This window comes from Schistosoma haematobium, chromosome 4, assembly GCF_000699445.3.
Source record: "Schistosoma haematobium chromosome 4, whole genome shotgun sequence".
Lineage (NCBI taxonomy): Eukaryota > Metazoa > Platyhelminthes > Trematoda > Strigeidida > Schistosomatidae > Schistosoma > Schistosoma haematobium.
Genome location: NC_067199.1, coordinates 18,521,141 through 18,544,250, shown reverse-complemented (window position 1 = coordinate 18,544,250; position 23,110 = coordinate 18,521,141). Strand labels below are relative to the sequence as shown.

The window sequence follows — 23,110 nt, the reverse complement described above, 5'->3', positions numbered from 1 at the left end:
TAATAGTGGGGTTAGACGCAGGGTATTAGGAAATAATGGTAAATCAGTTGATGAGGTTGTAAATCTTCACCGACCTAGATGGTTGGCAACGTGTTACGTATGTCTGAACACCGATTACCACGACGTGCAATGCTAACCGGTGTTCGGGATTGTTGGAAGAAAGTTAGGAGCGGCCAAACCAAAACGTGGCATCAGTGCTTGAAGTCACTAACCTCTAGTCTGAGTCATGTTGGTAGATGCAGACTACTTGGTTGGGGTCCGCGTGACTTTCGTAACCGATGGTTGGCGACTCTTGGTGAAATGGCTCAGAATCGATCACAATGGCATCGGTGTATACACTCTCTGTCTTCCCTTAAACTAAGAGATTAAAATCGCTTCATATCTTTCGTTCTACGAACTAATTCTTTCTTCCTGTACTATATCCTTATTGCAATCTTTCTTTTATATATTGTCACCTCTGAATTAACTACTTTTATGAATCCGGTATCCATCTTGTTGTGTTAATGAGGTATGGCAACTTGGACCGGTGCATATATGTGCCTGGTCCTACGTTGTAGCTAACTGACTGATTTTATATCTACATATGTTTTAAGTCACTAGTTGTTTACCTCAACTTACCGTGTTTGTTGAACCAGGAATATATAACGGATAAAGCTGTAAAGTGATGAGTTTAAAATTTGGTGCTTATATGTAGGACCAGTGGCTACATAAAGTTCCAGAATCAAGTCAAGGCTGTTGAAAATTACCACTTACTATCCATATACAACATAGTTCACAACAAGGGAAATTTACCTATTTTATTTTGTAGATCTGTACATTATTTATGTTTTTAGGCTGTTTAGATTCTAGTTCAGATAGGCTAATAAATTCACTATTTGTATGTTACGCATTTTTGGCGACTACTCACATCAATTTACTGCAGAAGTAAGCTGTGAAAAAGTGACTGTGACCTGTGGTTGGAAATTGAGGTGTATAACTCAAGAATTACTCGTTTCATTGTGAATGAAATTATCCTTCATCTTAGAAATTTCAGTACTCTGTGTTTTCTATTCTGTTTGCACTCCTAATTGCTTTTAGTGTTGCTGTTTCCATTACTGTAATTTTCTTCGTGTTTGTTTCCTCTTGTAGTGCTGATGTAGGTTTTTGCAAATTGGATGGACACAGTTGCGCTAGGTCCAGTAGTTTGAGTGGTTTATTTACTCAAGTTGGGAACTCGAGTTTGCGCCATCGTTCATTCTGTTTTATCAACTTACGACTGACAATAAGACTAAGACGAATAAATGCTGAGTAAAGTTTCCGACCGCTTTTACGAGCGGTGCGAGTTGGATGAGTATTAAAATCAGAACATTACATTGATGACTAACAGACAACTATTTGTGTTCACCATAGTTTCCTATGTTTTCGTTTTTTAGCAATTCAGTAATTATTCGTACTCATAATGTATCTATGCATTCGTCTCTCTCATAGAGATCCATTTGACACTCCGACTACATTGTAAAAATAATTCAGACCTTTTTTAAAAAGTGAGATACACTACTGTCTGAGATATTCATTCGTACTTTTATGCAATAACCAAATTAGTAACACACTTCAGCAGTATTTATTAAAATTTGATCTTTGTTTTCCCATAATCTGGTTTTTAAATGATACCACTTTTGTTAGTCGGAAGGTTAAATTTACTTTTAAGCGGAAAACAACTGAGTGTACATTTGGTGAGGAGAAAACTATTGGACTAATAACAATCTTGTAATCTGAATTTATGAGTTTATAGGTGTGGTACAGGAACGAAAGGATATACACTTTAAAATTATATAGCCCACCTGAGAAATAACTGATCATTTAAAATCGCACCAACAAATACTTATTCATTTAATTAATCGGAAGCGTGAATAAAGTTAATCAAAGGGTTATTGGCAAAATAATTGGAGTATTTCACAAAGTATGTGAGTAAAGAATAAAGTAAATGATGTTGATAGTCTCTAAAATGACAAAAAATAAGTGTTTATGTAGTTATTCAATCACAACATTTGAATGGAAATTATAAAATAGACAAGAAAAGTTAAAATTACAATCATTTCCTCTGGTATAAAGGTAGCCTTATATGATGGATTCTCTATAATTTCTACAATTTAAAAGTTACAATACATGCTCATGTGATTAATTTGTAGGTGCTTTTTCTGCTCTGGAGAAAAATGTATAATAAAAGGAAGATAGAGAAATGAGTGCAATATTATTGTTGTCTTTATGGTTGTTACTTTTATCTGACTTACAATAAGGTAAACGAATAACATAAGATATATATATATATATCGGTTCTTATTCATCACTATTTTGAAATAGTTCTTCTTGCATTAATTTCTCATCAACTTTTCGCGAGTACACCACCGGTCCCATTCAAATTTGATTTCTATTGTCATAAAAAGAAAGAATCTAATAAATTAAGGAGTTAAACTAGTTTCGATTATGTAATATTCTATATTTTGGAAATCTTGAGTGACACAACTTAGATACATTCACTCTTAGTTTTTCTAAAATTGTCTTATACATTTTCTATTCCATTTATTCATTCTTTCATCTAGAATTGTGTCGTCTATACCTAAACTTTTCCACTACTAGTAGTTGAATGCATTTCCGTATTACTTTCCAATATATTTTAATTATTAATTCGTCCTTTCAAGCTTAGCGCAGTTTTCAAAAGCATATACTATATGAGGAAGTCCAACGCACTTGTCTTTTACAATTCAGTATCATTCGGATGATCACTTACAGCTATTTGAAACGTTATGCCTCCAAACACGATTTATTAGGAAGAAATACAACGTAAGATCATATATTGGTGTAGTGTGTTCTTCGTTCATTTGATTTGCAGTCAAATTTCCATTGTATTAATTAATTCAGTGTACTTTGGTCAGTATAACATCCAACTGTATCAGCTCTATGTAACAATCTCTTTTCATATGATGTGCATAAATGAATGAATTCAAATGGCTAATAATCTCTAACCATTGACAATAAATATTTTAGAATATCCAGGGCTAATAATAAAAGAGGAGAGCTGTAGTATCCTAATGTCGAAGCATAGGATTTATCGCCGTTAGTATGAAACATATCAATAACTTAACAATGCAAGGTTATACAGTTAAACATTCTAAATAACTATAGTGTTCAGCCTTATTACTAAGAAATATTACTATTGCTGTAAGTGTTAAGCGACATGCATGTGTGAAAAATATAACTTACTACACCCTGATTACTATCATCCGACAGTTTTCTCTTCATTTCCACGGGATTTTTATGCCCCGTTTTGGGCATGAAATTTGGTGCGGCACTCATCGCGCGTAATCTATCCGTTGACATCGGTTTAGCAACTTTACGAAGAATTGGTTTTTGACTTGATGCATTAAGTAGAAATTTGTTATTTAGTAAATTAGTGAGAAGAAATAGAAATAAGAGAGGAAAATAATAGCTAGCTACTAATTTGTACTGAAAACGGTAATTGATGAGAACAAATAAATAAAATTACGTGTTACCATGTAGCGAGATCACCTGATTTATTAAGTAAGCATTGAAAATTTATTTATGTTGGAAGACCAAAATTTAGTGCGCTGTACCTATGGTTTACGTTTCAATCCTTTACTGATGTACTTTTAAAAAGACTAATGAATTATCCAGCTGATATCAGTTCTTGATAATTATTGTCTTCAAACTATACAAAATCTTTACAAATCTAACTGAATTATTTTTAATCTTGTACTTACTATCAACTAACTTCATGGAACGTTTGAAGTCTTAGTAAAAACACCTAGTCTGTATAGTCATCAACGAAGTTGGAGAATAATAGGGTTCAATAAGGATATATCACAAATTGATTGAAATTAGCAATGTAGACCGTTGGTTACCGGTTTATTAGTTCTTGAGTCATTCTTTTCTCTATAAAACCCCCCAAAATAGCTCACTGTTATTTTTTCTTCGTAAGTACATGATGCGATAAAAATTACGGAGTTCTTCAGTACCTTGTGGCTCTCAGTGGTCCTCCAACTAATTTCAGTTTTCAGTAGTGACTATCTCCAAGTACTAGTGTTGTTAGTGAAGCACAATTAATGTTATCCGTTTCGGAATACACTTAATGTTAACAAAGATCCTAGAGTCACTGCTGGTCCCAAACCTGGGTAAAGGAGGAGGGTCGGGCATAGGGTTAACAAACCCATCCCATAGAAAAAAACGCTGTCCAGAATAAATGATTTAAATTCTGCTGTGAGAGTTAAAGGATCTTCATTTAGAAGAATTATGATGCCTTATGGTGGATACTGAGGTTCTTTGGAAGCCACAAGGCCTATGCTCTTTCTAACAACCAGAACAACAATTAACATAGGTACATGAAATATCCGGATAATGTGGTAGACCGGGAGGACCAGTCGAATAGCTATGGAAATGAGTAGATACAACTAGGTGGTTATCAGAACACGTAAAACACATTAAATCCAAGCCGGACAGAAAAAGATTAGCATCGGAGGAGTTGGCGTTGCACTCTGATCATGACAAATGCTTCATACACAGAAGGAGTTGCACTGGTGCTTCTCCAAAAAAGCACTTATAGGATGGGAACCCCGTGCATCCAGGATCATCAAAGCATCCTTCAAAACAAAGGAGGGAATCACAATAAACTTGTCCATTGCCGTGCACCCACCAGCGATGGCGATGAAGATAAAGACCAGTTTTACGAGAGGCTGCAATCGACCTTAGTGAAGTGCCCACGAAAGGATGTGACCATCCTGATGGGAAACTTAGATGCCAAGGTCCGAATGTGAAGATATGATGGGACGATATGAACTGACTGGGAGAAAGAAACGAGAATGATGACATATTTGCAAATTTATATGCATTCAACAAAATGGTTATAGGCAGCACTATATTCTCCACCAAACGCAACCACATAGCTACATGGTTTTCACCGAATCACACTACAGAGAACCAGATCGTTCATATTTGCATCAGTAAAAAATTCAGGTCAATGGAAGACGTGAGAACTAGGAGAAGAGCTGACATAGATTCAGATAGCCTCCTGGTGGTTGCCAAGATGAAAGTAAAGCTAAAGAAGCACTGGACAACTGGAGAAACATGATAAAAACAGTTTGGTGCAGCCTTCGTTCAAAATACTGACAAACTCAACGAATTCAAGATAGCTTTGAATAGCAGGTTTTAAGCCTTACAAGATCTACTCAAAGTAGAGGAAATTACTATAGAAAACGACCGGAAAGAGATCGAAGAAGTACTAACTTCAACGTGTCAGGAAGCTCTGGGCCTTAAGAAGCATCATCAAGAGGAATAAATCTTTATCGAGACCCTAGATAAAATTCAAGAAAGGAAGAACAATAAGACAGAAATTTACAACAATCGAACAAGAGCAGAGAAAGCCAAGGCAAAGACCGAATACACAGAGGTACAAGCCGACATGCAGAAATGCTTAGAAGATCTAACAATGACGGCGGGAAAAAACTGCAAGAGAAGGAAATGTGAAGCAGCTACATGATACTACGAATAAACTAGAAAGGAAATATGGTAAACCAGAGCAACTAGTTTAGAGAAAACAAGGCAATTCAATCACTGGGATTCATGAACAGCGGAAAAGGTGTGTAGAGCACTATGAAGAACACTTGAATAAACCAGCCCAACTGAACATACCGGACATCGATGCAGCACGCACAAACCCCCCTATGAATGTCGCTCCACCAACGATAAAAAAATTAGCATGGCCATCAGATGAGTCAAGAGTGGGAAAGCAGCAGGACCTAACAATATAGTCGGAGCACTGAAGTCAGATATAGAAGAAACTGCAAACATGCTCCAAATTTTATCCAAGAATATTTGTGGAGAAGAACAAGTGCCGATAAGCTGGAAAGAAGGATATTTCACTAAGATACCAAAGAAAAGTGATATTAGCGAATGTGAAAATTACAGAGGCATCACACTACTATCAATGTTAGGAAAATTTTTCAACAGAGTGTTACCGAACCCGATGAAAGATTCAGTAGCTTCGAGATCAACAGTCCGGATTCCGTAAGGATCGGCCGTGTACTGACAAAATCATGACACTACGGATCATTGTTAGACAATCAATTGGATGGAACTGGTCATTATACACCAAATTCCTTGCCTGTGAGATGGAGTTCGACAGCGTGGATTGGAGAACCTTACTGAAGCTTCGAAACCACGGTGTATCTGGGATGATCGTCAACATCTCTCGGAGTTCATACAACGGACTACAGTGCAAAGTTGTGCATTGAGGCAGATGCATTTCAAGTGAGGACTGGAGTCAGATAAGTTTGTTCATCCTCGCCGTTTGTCTTTTTTCTGGTGATCAACTGGATCATGAAGACCTCGACATTTCAGGAAAATCACTGAACAGCTTGGATGCAGCTGGACGATTCGGACTTCGCAGATAACGTAGCTCTTTTGTCATATACACAGCAACAAATGCAAATGGAGATAGACAGTGTAGCTGCAGTAGGCCTCAACATACACAAGGGAAAAAATGAGATCCTCAAATACAGGAAGAACACCAACCCAATCACACTTGATGTAGAAACTATGGAAGAGGTGGAAAGTTCCACGTATCTGGGTGGCATTGATGAACGTGGAGGAACTGATGCAGACGTAAAGGAGAGAATTGGCATAGCAAAGACAGCATTTCTACAGTTGAAGAAGAAATAGAACTCAAACCAACTATCGACTGATATCTAAGTGGGAATCTTCAATACTATTATCGAAAAGGTAAAAGTATTTACAAACAATTTTCTACGTAAGATACTGAATGTCCATTGGCTGGATACCACCAGCAACAGCCTACTATGGGAGATAATAAACTATCTTTCAGCTAAGGAGGTAACTAAGAAAAGACGATGGAAGTGGATAGGACGTGCATTGCGGAAATCATCCGACTGCATCGTGATGCAAACACTAAATTGGAATCCCGAAGGGAAACGAAAAAGAGGAAGATCAAGGAATACACTGCGTTGGAATTGGAAGCAGACATCAAAAGAATAAATAGCAACTGAAAAAAACTGCCGAGGACAGTTGGGTGGTCTGTGCTCCTCCACGAGAAATAACAGGCATAAATAAGTAAGTTATCCTAATTTTCATTTCCTGGCAGGTATGGACAAATTAAGAGGCATATTTTTGGAGTCTTAACCTGTTCATCCAATAACTTTATTTGATGTTCTGACGATAATTTTGATTCAATCACAGGATATTTATAGTTTGGTTCCAAATATCTGCACTTTAATGTAATCAATCGTGTTTTCAATATGTACTAGGTAGTAATAAATTCTTATTTACTCAAATTGTAATTCAGCAACTTTCCCGGAAATTTACCTGATACTCTGTATATTTGGAAATTATTATTAACCAAATATTTACTTACAAGTGTCCTTTAATTGAGCATAACTGAGCTGTCAGTTCATTAATCTGCATAAATAAGGAAAAGAAAAGCCATTTGAGTAACTTGATTTCTTGATTTTATACACTAATTTATATGAGGAATCATTATAACGTTTTTAAGTAATGCTGAATTTTTAGGTCCATTCAAAAAGTGATTTTCTCAAAAATAGGTATAAAAATCATAATAATTTATAGTACTACACTCTTGTGATGTAAGTATTATCAATTCAACTACGACTGAGCATAATGCAACTCATTCTGCTTTTCCATTAAAATTATCCGATTTAAATGAGCTTTCCACTCAGTCAATAAACACTCTTATTCATTGTAATTTAGATGTAAACAACATCAAATTTTCAAAATCCCATTCCATTTGAACTGGAAGTTTCAAAGAGCCTACTTTCTCGTACTGAAACGTTCTTATGTAAATGTGATTAAATGTTTTAGAATCAATCGATATAACCTGTAGAATATGTTGATGTTTTTCTACTCCGTCATTTTAATATGACTAACTTCAGCATCTCGTTATTATCATTCCCATCAAGTTAGTCCGTACCGATTGGAGTATAACTGTCTTCATAGAAATATTTTTCAAGACGTAAAATTTGTTTTTGGTTTACATGATTATAAATTCATCAGATCTCGTGTAGAATATTTAATGAATATGGATTTAAGTATACGATCAATCCATTTTTTAAACGTGCCATTTGCTTTATAGGTATGGATATGAATCCCTCTCATGATTATTCAAAGACTATTAGTCTGCAAAGTCATCAACGAGTATTTTTCTGCCTCTCAGTATATCTTTCTTAAAATCTACGTTAGATACTTGGGACCACTCATTGGTAAGTTGTGGACACAGTTTTCGCACAGTTTCTATTCGTCAGTAAATTCATCGAAGGATTCGATAATATACCGGATGACGTCAAATCACAATGGAAGGTATCCGCAAAATGCTCTGGTTTGTATGATCTTGATCTCCCTTGGAAAAGTTAAAGCGCTCACTTTGATATATATACATATACTTTTGAAAAAGACTTAAAATCCCATCCATTGACTTACTTCTTCATCCTGTTTGCGTAATCTTTGTTCCCATTCGTATTTTTGTGATTCCAATTGTTTAACGTGTTCGTACCACGACTTCACCTTTTGTTCAAGTTGCACTTAATGTAAAAAAATATATTCACATATTCAGTTGTACGTTGGTGAATTCAGTAGAAGAGACATTTAAGTGGATTATTATATGTTTTAGTTCACTAAATTTCTGATAAAATAAGATCGTGGTAGCTTTGGTAAGCTTTTATTGAAAGTTAATATCGTCCAGATAACCACTGGATAACTTGAAAGCTTCTTAGTCGGACGTGGTTCATAAGGAATTTACAACTTAAAAGTCTTTTAAGCTTCAAATATAACTCTGTGGAGAATAGCTTATGCAAGATGGAGCCTACATATGTAAAATCTTTTGACTTAGGAAGCAATCCATTTTCTTGTTTGTCTAATCAACGTTAGCGAACACTTTGAACAGAAACCCTAATAGAAATTCAACTATATGGAGTGTGAGAAAGACACTCACTCAAGACAATGGAAGCTAGTTGCACAATATCGCGAATTAGTTGACAACTAAGCTTTTACACTACTGGACCTCGGCTCAATGGTCTAGAGGTCCTGTGTTTAGTCTCTATAGATGGGGTCATGTGTTTGCGCTTCTTGGTATTCATATACTGGAACGAAACAGCTATTCAATGCCTCCAGATTACCAATGGTAATAAAACTTAGTTTAATTCTGCATCTCAATAATATGTAAAGGCCTACATAATCCCATACTGATAGCACAAATATATATCTATACGGGCCATTGCCTTTTATATCACCACTACAAGAAGTGAAATTAGAGGAACGTATAAGTGTGTAGACAACAACAGTAAAAGTGATCAGGAAATAAGGAGAAAAAGTGGAAAGCAGACAATGATAAAAGGAGTCATTAAGGATGATTTCATCTATGATACTGAAAGTAATTCTTGGGGAATTTTCATCCGCAGATCACATTTACTTTGATAATTTGGATTGGGAAACTCAAATTTTTCCTCATGGTTGATACCAATCAGGAACATAACTAATCGATTCCGTATCTTACGTGTAGTTTTTCTCCAACCTTTTTAATAAAAATTTAACTTTTCGAACTAGGGTGGTGAGTGAATGAGGATATTTAACTCATGTCAGTCGATGTAATCCACAACCTCATCAGTCTTTTAGCCACTTCCACACTGTTCTACACCTGATATTATTGCTATCACTCGCTTGGATTTGTGATTTGATAAATATTGCAAATACACGTGCAGTAACTATGGGTTCTCCGACAGAAGTTGATAGCATTAGTACATGATATGTTCTCTTTCAGCGTTTCCTATTCTGGATAAATCAACTTCCTTGTATAGTTTTAAATAGAAATCTAAATTAGTACTCTCCATGTCACACTTCAGATCATTATTAGATGGACTATTAATTTACGTGCTCAGCTTTCTGTATCATTAGAGCTCCGATTTTTCCATTCGTTACTTAGAGATTTGGTGTGATTCGGTCGTGATGTTATACTGAAAGGAGTTTAACAGCTTTTTCAGCCATTCATTAACTACCTTACAAAATAAGAAATTACATTTTGTATCTGTTATTTTGTTTAAGCCCTCTTTTAACACTACAATTATTGCTTTATCTTATAATTTTTTAACTAAAAAATTTAAAACGATTTGACGATGACGCTCAGGAACTGAATCGAAATTTAAACTTCATCAACAATCATGGCTTGTGGTTCATACATTAGACGAGATTGATTAGTAACTCACAAGCCCCTTTCCAAATTCAACCAACATCTTCCTCTTAATCAAACTTAATTTCTGAAGTCTAATTATAACTTTCATTTTGTTCAAATTAAAGTAATCATATTTCTGACTGCATTAAATAACCGTAATGTTACTTGAAAAACTTACTCTGATTTAAACCATCAATGTCGAATGGAGGAGCTCGTTTCTTGATGTGATCTTCACGGTTACGAAGTTCTTTTCTTCTTTCTTCAAGAAGTTCATCTTTTGCCTTTTGCAAGATCATTTCCTTAAAAATAAACAAAAAATTGAACGGCGAAAATTTTCTTTTCAGTGAAATTATTTACTTAAGCAATACATTTCACTGAATTCTCTCCATATTTATTCAGTGGCAAAAGTATAGTCAATTGGGATGATCATTAATAAAGTAGATGTATTTTTGATAAGTAATGTGTCTCAACTATTTTATACTATCTATACGTTTCCTCAATTTATATTTCATTACAATTTCCAGATTATCTCTTTTATCTAATAAACAGAAAACTATGGAAAACAAATTTCTTTATTGCAAATCTGAATTGGGTAGTTGCTTAAATCTCCAAAATGTAATGATTATATTGTGAAATTATTCGGATGAATCTGAAATATTATTGTTAAGTTAAATAAATAAATAAATAATTTTACTCTTTTAAAGTGATTTCATAAACTCATATGGTAAAAATAATAACATCAAGATTTGGAAATAGGATTCTTTGTAACAGAAGAGGAACATGAAAAGAGAAATAAAAGCAAAATCAGTCTAAGTAGCAACAGGAACTTATGAACCATGGAGTTTGTAAGCGGCAATTCATTGAAGATGTGCAAATGGTGTATTGAATGTATTGTTTTCATATTTTACAAATGTAGTGTGTACTCTTGCTTAATAAACCAAATTGGTTTATTCTACCTGTCTTCGTTCATTACATTGAAATTAAGTACTGATACGAATTCTCGTGATGACATTTTGATTTGAACTTATTCTTTTGACTATCTCAAAAATGCTATTTTCACTTTCTCAAAGACACATAGCTACATTCAAATCTATTACAAACTGTTGGGGTGACCCAGAAATTGCTTGCAAAAGACAAGCAAGCATCAAGAAACACTAAGAAGTGTTTCGTCCAATCAGTGTTCACTTGGAGTCTTGGCCAGAAATATCAAGATAGCGGAACGTCACATGCGAGAGCTCTGATTGGTTGGCTACTACAGTGCTACTGTGTTTAGTAGCCTTTCAGAATATTCCAGCGACCCAAGGACACTTAAAATATAAAAACCCTATATTTTCTGTAATAGAATGAACCTCGGAGTGAAGTATTTTACCTCATACTTGGGTCTTCTCTCTGGTGTTCAAGTCGCTGTGTAGTTCTAGCTTGCGGGTTACCAGGATAGCTTAGGAAACTAATATAGCGTTCAATCGATAAGACTTATCACAAACTTTATCGTTGTTTGAAGTCTATTGTAATTTAATGTTGAAATGATCCCAGTATATATAGTCTCATTTATTTTGTATATGAATATCAGCTACTTTTAAATTGTGTAAGTAGTTCGAAATTTATTACTATTTTATATTGCTTCATTTTCCAGGTAAAAATAAGCGTTGAAACGATTTTTATACATCCATAATAGTAATTTTCTTTAAAATAATTTAACAAAACTTCTTTTTATTAACTAACCTTCAATTTTTTTCTACGCTCTTTACTTAAACCTCCAAGACCTTGTTTATGATAATCCATTCGTCTTACTTGATTATTTTTACTGGACTCTTGTTCTTCAGCAACTTTTGACTTGAATCATTGAAAAAGAAAAAAAGGAAACGATTAAAATCACTTATCTCTTTATCATATTTTTATCGTATAGAATTTATGTTGTATAGTGTGTAGATTCTTAAATGTAGGGAGAAGAAAAAAATCCTGTTTTCTGATTTGGAAAATAATGGAGCTGAAAAATTGAACCACAATTTTAAGTAAAGTTTTTTTCCTCCAATAGAATTTGATACTGGTAACTATGATATGTAATCTTTCTACATTAATTTTTCAATAACCATGAAACGATGATCTTTATGCTGTTAATTTTTCTTTTTGAAATAAACTTAGTTTATTCTCGTTTATAAAGATCACTGTGCTAAGTATTTTAAAAATAAAAACAATGATCTATTTGTGATATTCTAATGAAAGGAAATTAAGAGTTCTTACTTAAAACGACATACTTTAAGTCTCTTTTTTCCTAGTTTAAAATAATTATTGGTTACTCTTTGAATAATTGACTCACGTCATAGAACATCAAACATCTTAATTTCTACACACTAGGACATCATCAATTTACCTAATACTTAACTTACTTAAAATCATCAAGTTAAATTTTGGTAAGAATAACAATTCGAATTCACTTGGTGTTGTTTTACTTCTGTCTTCGCATTGTTATTCAAGACTGCAATTGATTAGTCTCATGTTAGCATATGTGTATCCCATGAGGATGCCTCGATAGAGCCTTAAGTCAGTGTCCGTAGGTATGGTATGTGCTTTGCACCTTCAAAGTGCAAAGTACTTCTACAAGACTGGCAGGATTCTAATCCTGTACTCACCCTGGATGGTGAGCAGATAGAAGTAGTCGAGAAGTTCGTGTATCTGGGTAGCTGCATAAGTGCTAGTGGTGGCGTGAGTGATGAGATCAATTCATGTATAGTGAAAGCCAGAGCGGCTTGTGCCAATCTGGACCACCTTTGGCGCCTTCGTGATGTTAGTCTGGCTGTGAAAGGTCGGATCTACAACGCGTCGGTGAGAGCAGTCTTGCTCTATGCTTGTGAAACCTGGCCTCTCCGAGTTGAGGACGTTAGAAGACTCTCTGTGTTCGATCATCGTTGTCTCCGAAGGATTGCTGACATCCAGTGGTAACACCATGTCAGTAATGCAGAGGTTCAGCATCGTGTGTTCGGGCACAGAGATGATAATGCAATCGATGTCACCATCTTGAAACACCGACTTCGGTGGCTTGGACATGTTCTACGAATGTCGTCTCAGAGAATTCCACGTTGTGCATTATTTGCCGACTCTGGGACTGATTGGAAAAAGCGGAGAGGTGGTCAGTATATGACATGGTGTCGTGGTATGAAAGAAAGCTGCAAAGCACTGGCTTTTGTCGGTCCTTCACGGCTCCCTGGTTGGGGTCCGAGAGATGGTGCTACACAGTGGCTAGAGACGTTATCAGATATGGCTCAGAATAGAAGCCAGTGGCGATCCTGCTGTAAACTTCTTTTATTTTCTTCATAAAAGTGGTTGTCTCCCTTGACTGAAAGATTTCTTCTGATTGTACCTTTCCGTTCACTCATTATTATCATTATTATTACTACACTACCTTACACCAACCTCTTCGTTATTGTTCCTTTTTCTCACGCTCCTTATCTTTTTTTCTCTCTTCAAATTCTCATTGTTTTGTGTGGCGCATATGTATTGGCGCTCTCTTGTACCAATATTTATGTGTCCAAATAATTAAATTAATTAATAAATAAGTCACAATCTTTTTAAGCAAAGATAAATAGTGGCTAGCAATAGAATCCAGGACGCGCGTTTCGTCCCATTTGGGACTCATCAGCTTGATGTACCTGTATCCCCGAGTTGATGTACACTGGCACTCAAACCCAAAAATTTTAGCTTCCAACGCCATCAAGTTATCCACTTAGCTACTGAGTCCTGATAGCCACCTGATCAATTGCAGTCCTAAATAACAATGGGAAGATACAAGTAAAACAACACCAAATGAATTTAAACTTCACCCCGTTGCACAAGCAGGTGGCTATCAGGACTCAGCAGCTAAGTGGATAACTTGATGGCATTTGAAGCGAACGGTACTGGGCTCGAGTCCCGGAGCGAACGTCAACTCTGCAATTCAGATACATCCAGCTGACGAGTCCCAAATGGGACGAAACGCGCGTCCTGGATTCCACTGCTAACCACTCTCCATCTTTGCTTATAATAATTCGATATTAGATTTTTCTTTTCATAAACTGTCAAATATTTATTAAATTATCTTATACAAAGTGTAAGTCATTTGTACACAGGTAAAATGAATAATTTATTTTAATAACATAAAAAATTTATAAAGGTATTTATTATAATAAAACGGCAATAAAATTCCGAATTCAAAGAAATCCCTTAAAGATAATCAATACCTTGTGTATTATATAACTGGTACTAGTAATAAGTTATCCTTTTTTTAATGAAAAAACTAAAGTAAATGATAATTCATACAGAAATTTATAATCCTACATTCAATTGTGATAAAAGATCTGATTATATATTTCTGTATTTTGTTTAACTGGAATGTAAAAATTGATCATTTCATAAAATCTGTATGTAAAAGAGCTAAGAAAGTTGGAAATTAATTTCGGCATTTTCAATGACATTCAAAAGTTATACAATACCAATGGATAGTAACCGATTTTAAAAATCTTTCTATTTAGCTGAAATATGTGTTGATTGATCACTAATAATTAAGGTATTCTTTGAAACTATCCATAAAATATTCATTTGACGTAATTAATGTATTGACTGGTTAGATTTGAAAATCTATTCAGATGGTTATTATTGGTTTTTCTAGCTTTCTGTGTAATTTTCCTTTTCTTATCTTTGTAATACGACTTCATTGTGACATAATTAATTCTTTTGGATATAATCTTAATTCTTGAGACCCTTTCACCATTGATTCCAAAGAGTAATGATCAAAGTGAAAGTGCTTATTCTATTGTCCCCAATTATGTGATGCCAGTATCTACAGGTTTCTTTTTTGAATTAGTACATTTTTTATATTTACTCACTGGTAGTACGTTCGATTACCTTGTTGACAGAAGCATGCTTTTCTAAAATGTCTCATAATATATCATTTCCATTCAAAACTAGAGATGTGTTCTACTGACCAATTCCAGTAAATACAAAATCTAGTTTTCAATCGTTTCGCGTTGATCACTGTTACTGTCCAGTACATATCATTTTCGTCCTATTTCAGTTAGACTATCTAAACTGTATCAAAAGTATTTTTCTGAGAAAAATGCCGTTTAAAGTGGGTTACGTGAATGAATTTACACCTAATAATACGATTAACCTGTATACAGAACTGGTCAAAAAATAATAAGTTTATCCGAAACAAGTAGTTAACTGAATTCAAAGTCCCTTAGTAGGGAAATATATACTAATTGTAAAGATTGCTATCTCGTTATTATTGAAATATTAAATGAGAATTAATTTTAGAAAAGACATTCATTCAATACTCACATGTCTTTTGGACGCTCTGGCTTTTTTAACCTTTTAGAAAGGAAAAAAGAAAAAAACTAAATTTTGTACAAATTAATGTTTTCCACTTAAAGGGAAAACAAAACAGGTCTATGTGTAAATTATCTGTCTACACTGTTATCAGTAGCACTTTATGAAAGATAACCATATTTTCATTGTCCTTCTTCAGTATCTGTGCTGTATGCAACTCACCTAACAAGTAAATGTATATACGCTCAGCTTCGAACCACACTATTATGGAGACTTATGGTGTCCAGCTTTCTAGGACGAGACAGATGATGGAGGATTTGAACCTTGAATCTACTGGTGGAAGACCGTCGTTCGTTATCTATACTGAAGATTATGATCATGCAATATATGTATAAACAATGACTTTATAATTGAGTTATTCGTTCACTTAATTTGTATGCCTTTACTTAATAATCTAAATTTTAAATTCAAGTTTACTCATTCACCAGGTGCTTGGGTATGAACCACCTTTTAAATGTGATAAATAATGATACCGATTGGTTGCTCGAACCGGAGTTAGTGGAGTAAGGTTTGTACAAGTGACCTACTATTGGCTGAGAGCTGAACTCCTTAACCAGTAACCTGCCGCCCCATATTTAGGAATCTGACCCAGATATGTATATAATTACTAATAAATCTATAAGAATGATAAATGAATATATGAAAGATCATGGCTATACTCATAATATAATCAAGTTACATTGGACATTTGATATATTGTTCTACACACAATGTAATTATGACCGATAGCTCTGTGAAAGTGTCTCTATTAAGATTTAGATAAATAAGTATGAAATTAGCCATGCTACTTCAAGTGAATGATTGTTTTATCACGTTGGATTCTGCCACTTAATCAGTTAGTAAGCAATAAATTTTACTTACACCAAGATCATGAATAAACTTCGAGTACGTAAAATGGTTTCCAAGATACATTTTCAAAGGATAAAATATGGCTTTTTCAAAACATGAAATGAATTAGAAATAATTTTCATTCTACGAACTATTAAATAATAAAAAGTGGCGGACTGTTGTTTGATCTTCGTTCTAGAGTTTTTGACAATAAACATCGACGAGCCAATGCAGGGTAATCTCCAAAGTTTTTAGATTGCGAGTCAGATATAGTAGAGTAACTTTACTACTAATTTAGAATCCAGTAGTTATCAGTGTTTCCAACTAAAATCGATGTGCAATATGTCATGATCTTGATCCCGCTCTGCACTGTTTCATTAAGTAATGACGAAAGAATTATATACTTGTGTAAGCAAATGGTACACTGGTTCATCTTTCACTGATTATGAAAAATATAACCTTGGTTCGATAATCATAATTTCTTATTCAATTAGAAAGCATAAGCAAATTGATGAGAAACAATACAACATATCTTGATTATAATTCGTCAAATGTGAAAATCAATAAAATGCATGCTCTTACCTCTTCACGTTCTAATCTTAATTGTTCTTGATGTTTTTCCATTTCCTAGAGAAATTTCAACAATATTTTAAGAAATTAATATAAATAACAAAATATTAAAACAAATATCTATTCAATATTACTGTTCATCACATGTATAATCTTAAAATGATTAAGATTTACACCTCACAATGAGCAGAACGTTTTAATTATATAACAAAACAACATTAAGAAAAATAGAAATCTATCGAGGTTCTTATAAGGATTGTTTCGTTCATCACTCCAATCCAAGAGTACAGTCATTCACACGCATCACTACCATAGTTACAACATTATTAATTTCAATAGTTGAAATCATAAGTCAATTGAAGCTAGACCACCATGGAAAACTTGAAAGCACTGGACGGTCGTTTCTTCCAAGTATTAGTTATAATAAAATACACCAACATTCATATGATAACATAACAAATACTAAAACAACACATGTTATTAACAATTAGAAAGTAACGAAACCACTATACCTTAAATTCATAAAGAAGTTAATAGACATTTTACACAAATTGATAGTGTTTTCTTTTATTTTTCAAAGACAAGTAAACTTTCCTCTTTAGAATATATAAAAACAATATTTTTTAAATTCAAAACAAATGATATGTTATTTACATACTAAATAGTAAATGGTGCCAAATAAGAAAAAAAAGAGAAAGCAGTATAGAAAGAATATTTTCAACTGTATTTGCATAAACAAATAACCGTTTTAAATGTCAGCTTATAGATTAGTAAACTAATAAAAGGAATAAATAGTTGGTTTTCTTCTTGATTTTTTTTTCAATAAGATGATCGGACATGATGTTACATAGAAAAATCTGTAAGTAATGAATGATGTAAATACAAGAAAAATATCTGTAGATTTACGTTTAGAACTAAATCTTTTTAATAAAGAATAATGTACCAAAAACAGTAGATTATGACGAGGAACATTATCGGCTGAAGAATAACTAAAAAAGAAACACTGAATAACTGTTATGTATTAATACTTGATTGCATATTAATTAGCATCAACCAAGGAGTTTTAGATTTCAGTTCAGATACATTACTTTTACGTTACTGAGGTGGAATCCATTAGTGTTTAGTTCAATGTCCAATCAAACGATACCTATTTGTCACATCCAGCAAATAACTGTCTCATTCCCAACTTGATTATATGTCACGTGTAATTTCTCATTGAACGTTCATGAGATAATTTCAAAGCATGTCACTATTGAGCACATTACTGACTTGATTAATTTGTGGAGGTGAGTTCAATTCAAGTTAGGTTTACGTTATGGGCTGATATCTTTAGCAGGGTCATGACAGTAGACGTTTAAGAAGCCTTAAACTATGATAAATTAACTGTACAGTGCCTTTTTTTTACCAGTTTTCTAGTTGGCGCAGTTATGTGATATAAGATATCACCAAACTTAACTTATCTCCATAAACTATTAAACGAAGCGAATGGGTAAGAACTCGTATTCATATATATTCTTACCGAAACCTAACTATTCACAGTTATTATTAATAACCTGTCTTCTTCTAATTAATTCAGTCAAACACAGACATTGCTGCATAAAGTATTATATCAAGTTTAATTCTAACTGTTTATTGATTAGTAGTCGACTATACATTGATTCATTAGTGCTGATTAAATACTTTCAACTACAGTGGTCAATATACTAAGTGACTCGAGATTTTAATAGATCTTGGCCAAATGACGCATAGCGTCTTGCTAATCGCCTACAACTAACTAATATTTGAGATGGTGCAGAAGATTTGTAGCTCAGGTGGATGATTCTGATGGATTTTTGTCCTCTGAGCTGGATGGTTTGGCCTTGTAGCTTTCATCGTTCGGCTGAACGACATCATCACCTGAGGTTTGTGCTGATGCTGTTTTTCAGAATAACGATGAAAGCTCCACGACCAAACCATCCAGCTCAGAGGACAAAACTCTACCAAAATCACTACCTAACATATAACGTACCCACAAATCAGTTTTTACAGCAGCATTTGTTATATGTCTATAATGACAACATAATTTATTTATATTCATCATCGTCTTGCACCTATCTCGCTTTTTATTTTTGACTCGTTTCTCTTCAAATAATTTTGTGTGTAAAAAAGTCTGAATGGTGAATAAAAAACTGTATAAATTTCAGCAAAAAGCCTCTAATTTTTTCACACTCAGATCAAGATTCATGACATTTTCTAAAGTTATTCCCTCTTAAACTTTTCAAATTTATTTTACAGAGAAAACAAAACAATGGTAGAACATATATGTTACACAGTGACATGAAGAAAAGGAAAGAAGAACAAATGAAAGTAGTGTTCGGAAAACACAAAACACTGTAAGTAGCCTTTGTTAAATATTATCAGCATACATAAACACCGATTGACAGAAAACATTACTACATTGTACGCTACTAATCGTATGTTTCTTTCGACTGCCATGATCGATCACAACGATTTAGTCAATTGTCTTATATATATCAAATAAATGCTAGTATTTCCATTACTGTCTGCATAACGATGACTTATTCAAATTCAGATGACACTGTGATAAAAGAAAAAAATATACTTCGGATGAAACACTCAGTATACTTTTCATACGCACCTAGTCGATAATAAACGAACAATAGCTACAAATGTTTAAACAACTGTTTTGCCATTTACATTATCTCTAGACGCATGTATGTATAAATTTACAGATTGATTTCTTGATTTTGGTTTATATGTAATACGATACTTTCGGATAAGGAATGAAAAGAACCATGTTTTACGATGAGAATTATTCATCTAATTAACCTATCTAATATTACAACTAATGATGAATGTAAAAAACTAGATTGATAAGGAATAAAGCAATTATTAGTCATAATTAACAATAGTTATCTTCTGACAAGAGAATATATTTTGAAATATTATGGTTTAGAATAACTTTACTCAAGAACCAGCTAGTTATTGATTAATCTTCCAGAAAACGGCATAACATAACGCCACGTGATGCCTAGTTAGTCAATATTCTCTGACATTTCTGATAAACTGTAACAAAACTGTACCTGAATTGCCAGCTTCGTCATTAGTTAGTTTAGTCGAATCCTTATTGTTAATGTAACTATTTCGTGTTCGATTGACTTTTTCATGTTCTTACTATAAAAATCACTGAATAATATTGTTTTACGACCCATGAGTCAATTATAAACAAAGTCTAACTAGGCATTAATAATAATTGAGGTTGTTTGGAGTTGTCATGATTATAATCAAAACAGTAAGAGAAAACTGACAAGATGCAGAGCGTCAAATAATTGATATCAGTGGTAGTTACAAAATGAGACTTAGGGAATGTATCTTATTTATTTTTTATTTGAACACATAAATATTGGTACAAGAAGGAACCAGATACATATGCCCCACACAAGTCACTTGATTTGTGTGTCTACTGTGACACTGCCCCTGTGCCCAGACCGAAGCAGGTGGTTTTCTTAGGAGGGCACACCCGAATCCTTCGACCTTAAGGTCTGATCTACAAGGAAGTGGAGTAGCATCAGGAGATGCAGTTCGTAAGAAAAGGATGAGATTAAAATAATAGTGTGTGGAGTGATACTAATCTTGAGACCTTGAAAACGGTGAAGAATGAACCTATCTTAGTAATCATTTGGTGGGACTGTAATTTATGGATGTCCTTTGAGCGACGCCAAATCGACCTTCGAAATCCCCACCTACTTGCTGGGGCTAAATGAGGGTTATAAACCTGTGTGGAGAGTAAAGATTATGATTTAAAGTTGATGGCTAGGGTAAGGGATTAGATTTAGGGCTTTCATCATGAAATGATATCAGCTAAAATACTGAAACGCTATTTAGCTAAATGGATGAATGAATTTCGTGCTAAAATCGAAGACCTGTTATCCTGAATCTGGTTGATTCGTCCATAAATTATAGTCTCGTCAATCCTCCGTCTGTTAGCAGTTAATGATTAACTGTAAGTTTGTAAATTGCATAGCTGACTAATAATACATCATCCTTTGTTCTCTGGATTGATGCTTACCTCTATAAAAGTGACTGAAATGTGCTTGAACTTGCAAGTATATCCCATTCCTTGAGTAAGATTATAAGAACTTTGGATGTTTAACGGTTTTATTACTGAGCCTATTAAGTAAACCTCCCTACAGTAACACCGTCCCGGTAACTAACTAATCTGGATAATTTTTAACACAACACTTTATCACAAGATAACATAGCCTATGTATTATGATAGACTTGGCTGATCTAGCGTATTAATTATCACTTTTGTTGTTCTGTGCTCTCTGTTTTAGTTTTACTTTCCCTAGTTGTAGATGATTATAATCAGTTCGTCATAGCTCAGGAAATGACCTTAAATGCACGGTTCGTACATCAACAGGTTGTTATTATTATTAGAAACACTATCGTATATATTAACTTACCTCACGTTCTTTTTGACGAAGTCGCATTTGCTCTGCCTCAAACTAGAATATAAAAAAATGAATGTGTTTTTCAATAAATAGATAAGACTAAGTATTTTTTCAAAATTTGTGGAAAAGAATCTGAATATCATGAAATATTATGTTAGTATACTATTCAATTAAGAGAGTACTTGTTGTTGGAGGTCTCAACATAATTCACAGAGTAGTCTACATTAGTATAAGTCCTCATATATATAGCGCTTCTTCCACACAAGCGGCTGAATTCGTTTTCTTGTTTAACTTAATACGAATTTAGTAATCAGTGCTTCAGAAAATAGAGCAATTAGTTGAAATATTCCAGTATTTAACCAGGGGAAACGTCTAATGAAGGTGTTAAATCTTCCAATTTTTATGATACAGTTTTTAGACAACCAGGATGTTGTGAATTGTCATCTATTAAGACTCATGCAGAATAAACAGTAAAGGTATGTTACAAACACTCGGTAAGTAGATATGAGAACATCTAAAACAATAACGATAAATTATTATTCGCTAGCATTGAGTAGAAACGATTATGCAAAACATATCGAACGATTTTTTTCCATGTAGATTGTATACAAAATTTGAATTACCTTTATCCCTAAGTCCTAACCTTTGTCTTATATCTCTAATCTCAAGCCTTTAATCTTAATCCTAGGTGCACAACCTCTAATTATAACTCTAAATCTCCAAGCATAGCCAGGAACAGTATGTTTCCTCCTGAGAATCTATTCAATAAGACAGTTCATTCATAATTATGTAGACGAATTTATATGTCGTTTTCTCAATTCACAACCTGTAGAAGGATCGAAAAAATCAATCAATTCACTTTGTATTGTTTGCTTGTATCTTCCCATTGTTGCTTAGGAATGCAATTGATCCACCTGCACAAGCAGGTGGCTATCAGGGCTCAATAGCGGAGTAGATAACGCGATAGCGTTTGAAGTGGATGGTGGTGAGTTAGAGTCCTGGAGTGAACACCAACTGTGGGGTGCAGGTACATTCAGCTGACGAGTCCCAAATAGGACGGAACGCGCGTCCCGGATTCTACTACTAGCCACTATCCATCTTTTCAGATTGATTACTTCAACAAAGTCTGTTTACCTAGTTGTAACATTATTATTTACTTTCCACAAACTATTCATTTACAAAACTGCTCTTTAATTAGTTATAAACTGGGTAAAATTCGTCATGATTATGCTACACGCCTATTGAATACTTTGTCTCAAATAACTGGCATTTCTCTTAGGAAACTAAATGTCGTAATCCAGTGTTCTCAATGCCTTTCTATTTAGTAGCACAAAGAACTATTTTTTCACAAAAATATTAGAAGTTTCTAAATGCGGTAGGATTGTTTCACCATATTTAAAATTTTTTTCTTCATTAAATTGAAAGTTTGAGTATGACCGTAAAGTCATAATTGTTTATTACTGTTGACACGAGCCAAAGATACAGTTTTTTATTAGATTGGAAGTATAACTTTATATTATTTAATATAGGAAATTTCAATTCCAATTTGCATATAAAATGAACAAACTACTAATCTTTAGTCTAACAAGTAGCATTGGATAATGATAAAAAAGTCGAATAAATGATCCAATAACTCTATTCAACAAAATCTCTC

The 23,110-nt window shown here is 33.9% G+C and overlaps 1 protein-coding gene across 1 annotated transcript in view; it reads right to left on the bottom strand.

Annotated features, from left to right (window-relative positions):
- Positions 1–259: 259 nt before the first annotated feature.
- TNNI1 (Troponin I, slow skeletal muscle) overlaps positions 260–23,110 on the bottom strand; it is a 59,217-nt gene continuing 36,366 nt past the window's right edge. Inside the window, exons 5-13 of the mRNA XM_051215875.1 lie at positions 21,469–21,510; positions 17,015–17,059; positions 15,557–15,586; positions 11,966–12,076; positions 10,422–10,542; positions 8,500–8,600; positions 7,421–7,464; positions 3,241–3,391; positions 260–2,407 (exon numbers count right to left, since the gene is read on the bottom strand). Coding sequence (XP_051066419.1) covers positions 2,363–2,407; positions 3,241–3,391; positions 7,421–7,464; positions 8,500–8,600; positions 10,422–10,542; positions 11,966–12,076; positions 15,557–15,586; positions 17,015–17,059; positions 21,469–21,510 — 690 coding nt within the window. The 3' untranslated portion in view covers positions 260–2,362. The remainder of the gene's footprint in view (positions 2,408–3,240; positions 3,392–7,420; positions 7,465–8,499; positions 8,601–10,421; positions 10,543–11,965; positions 12,077–15,556; positions 15,587–17,014; positions 17,060–21,468; positions 21,511–23,110) is intronic.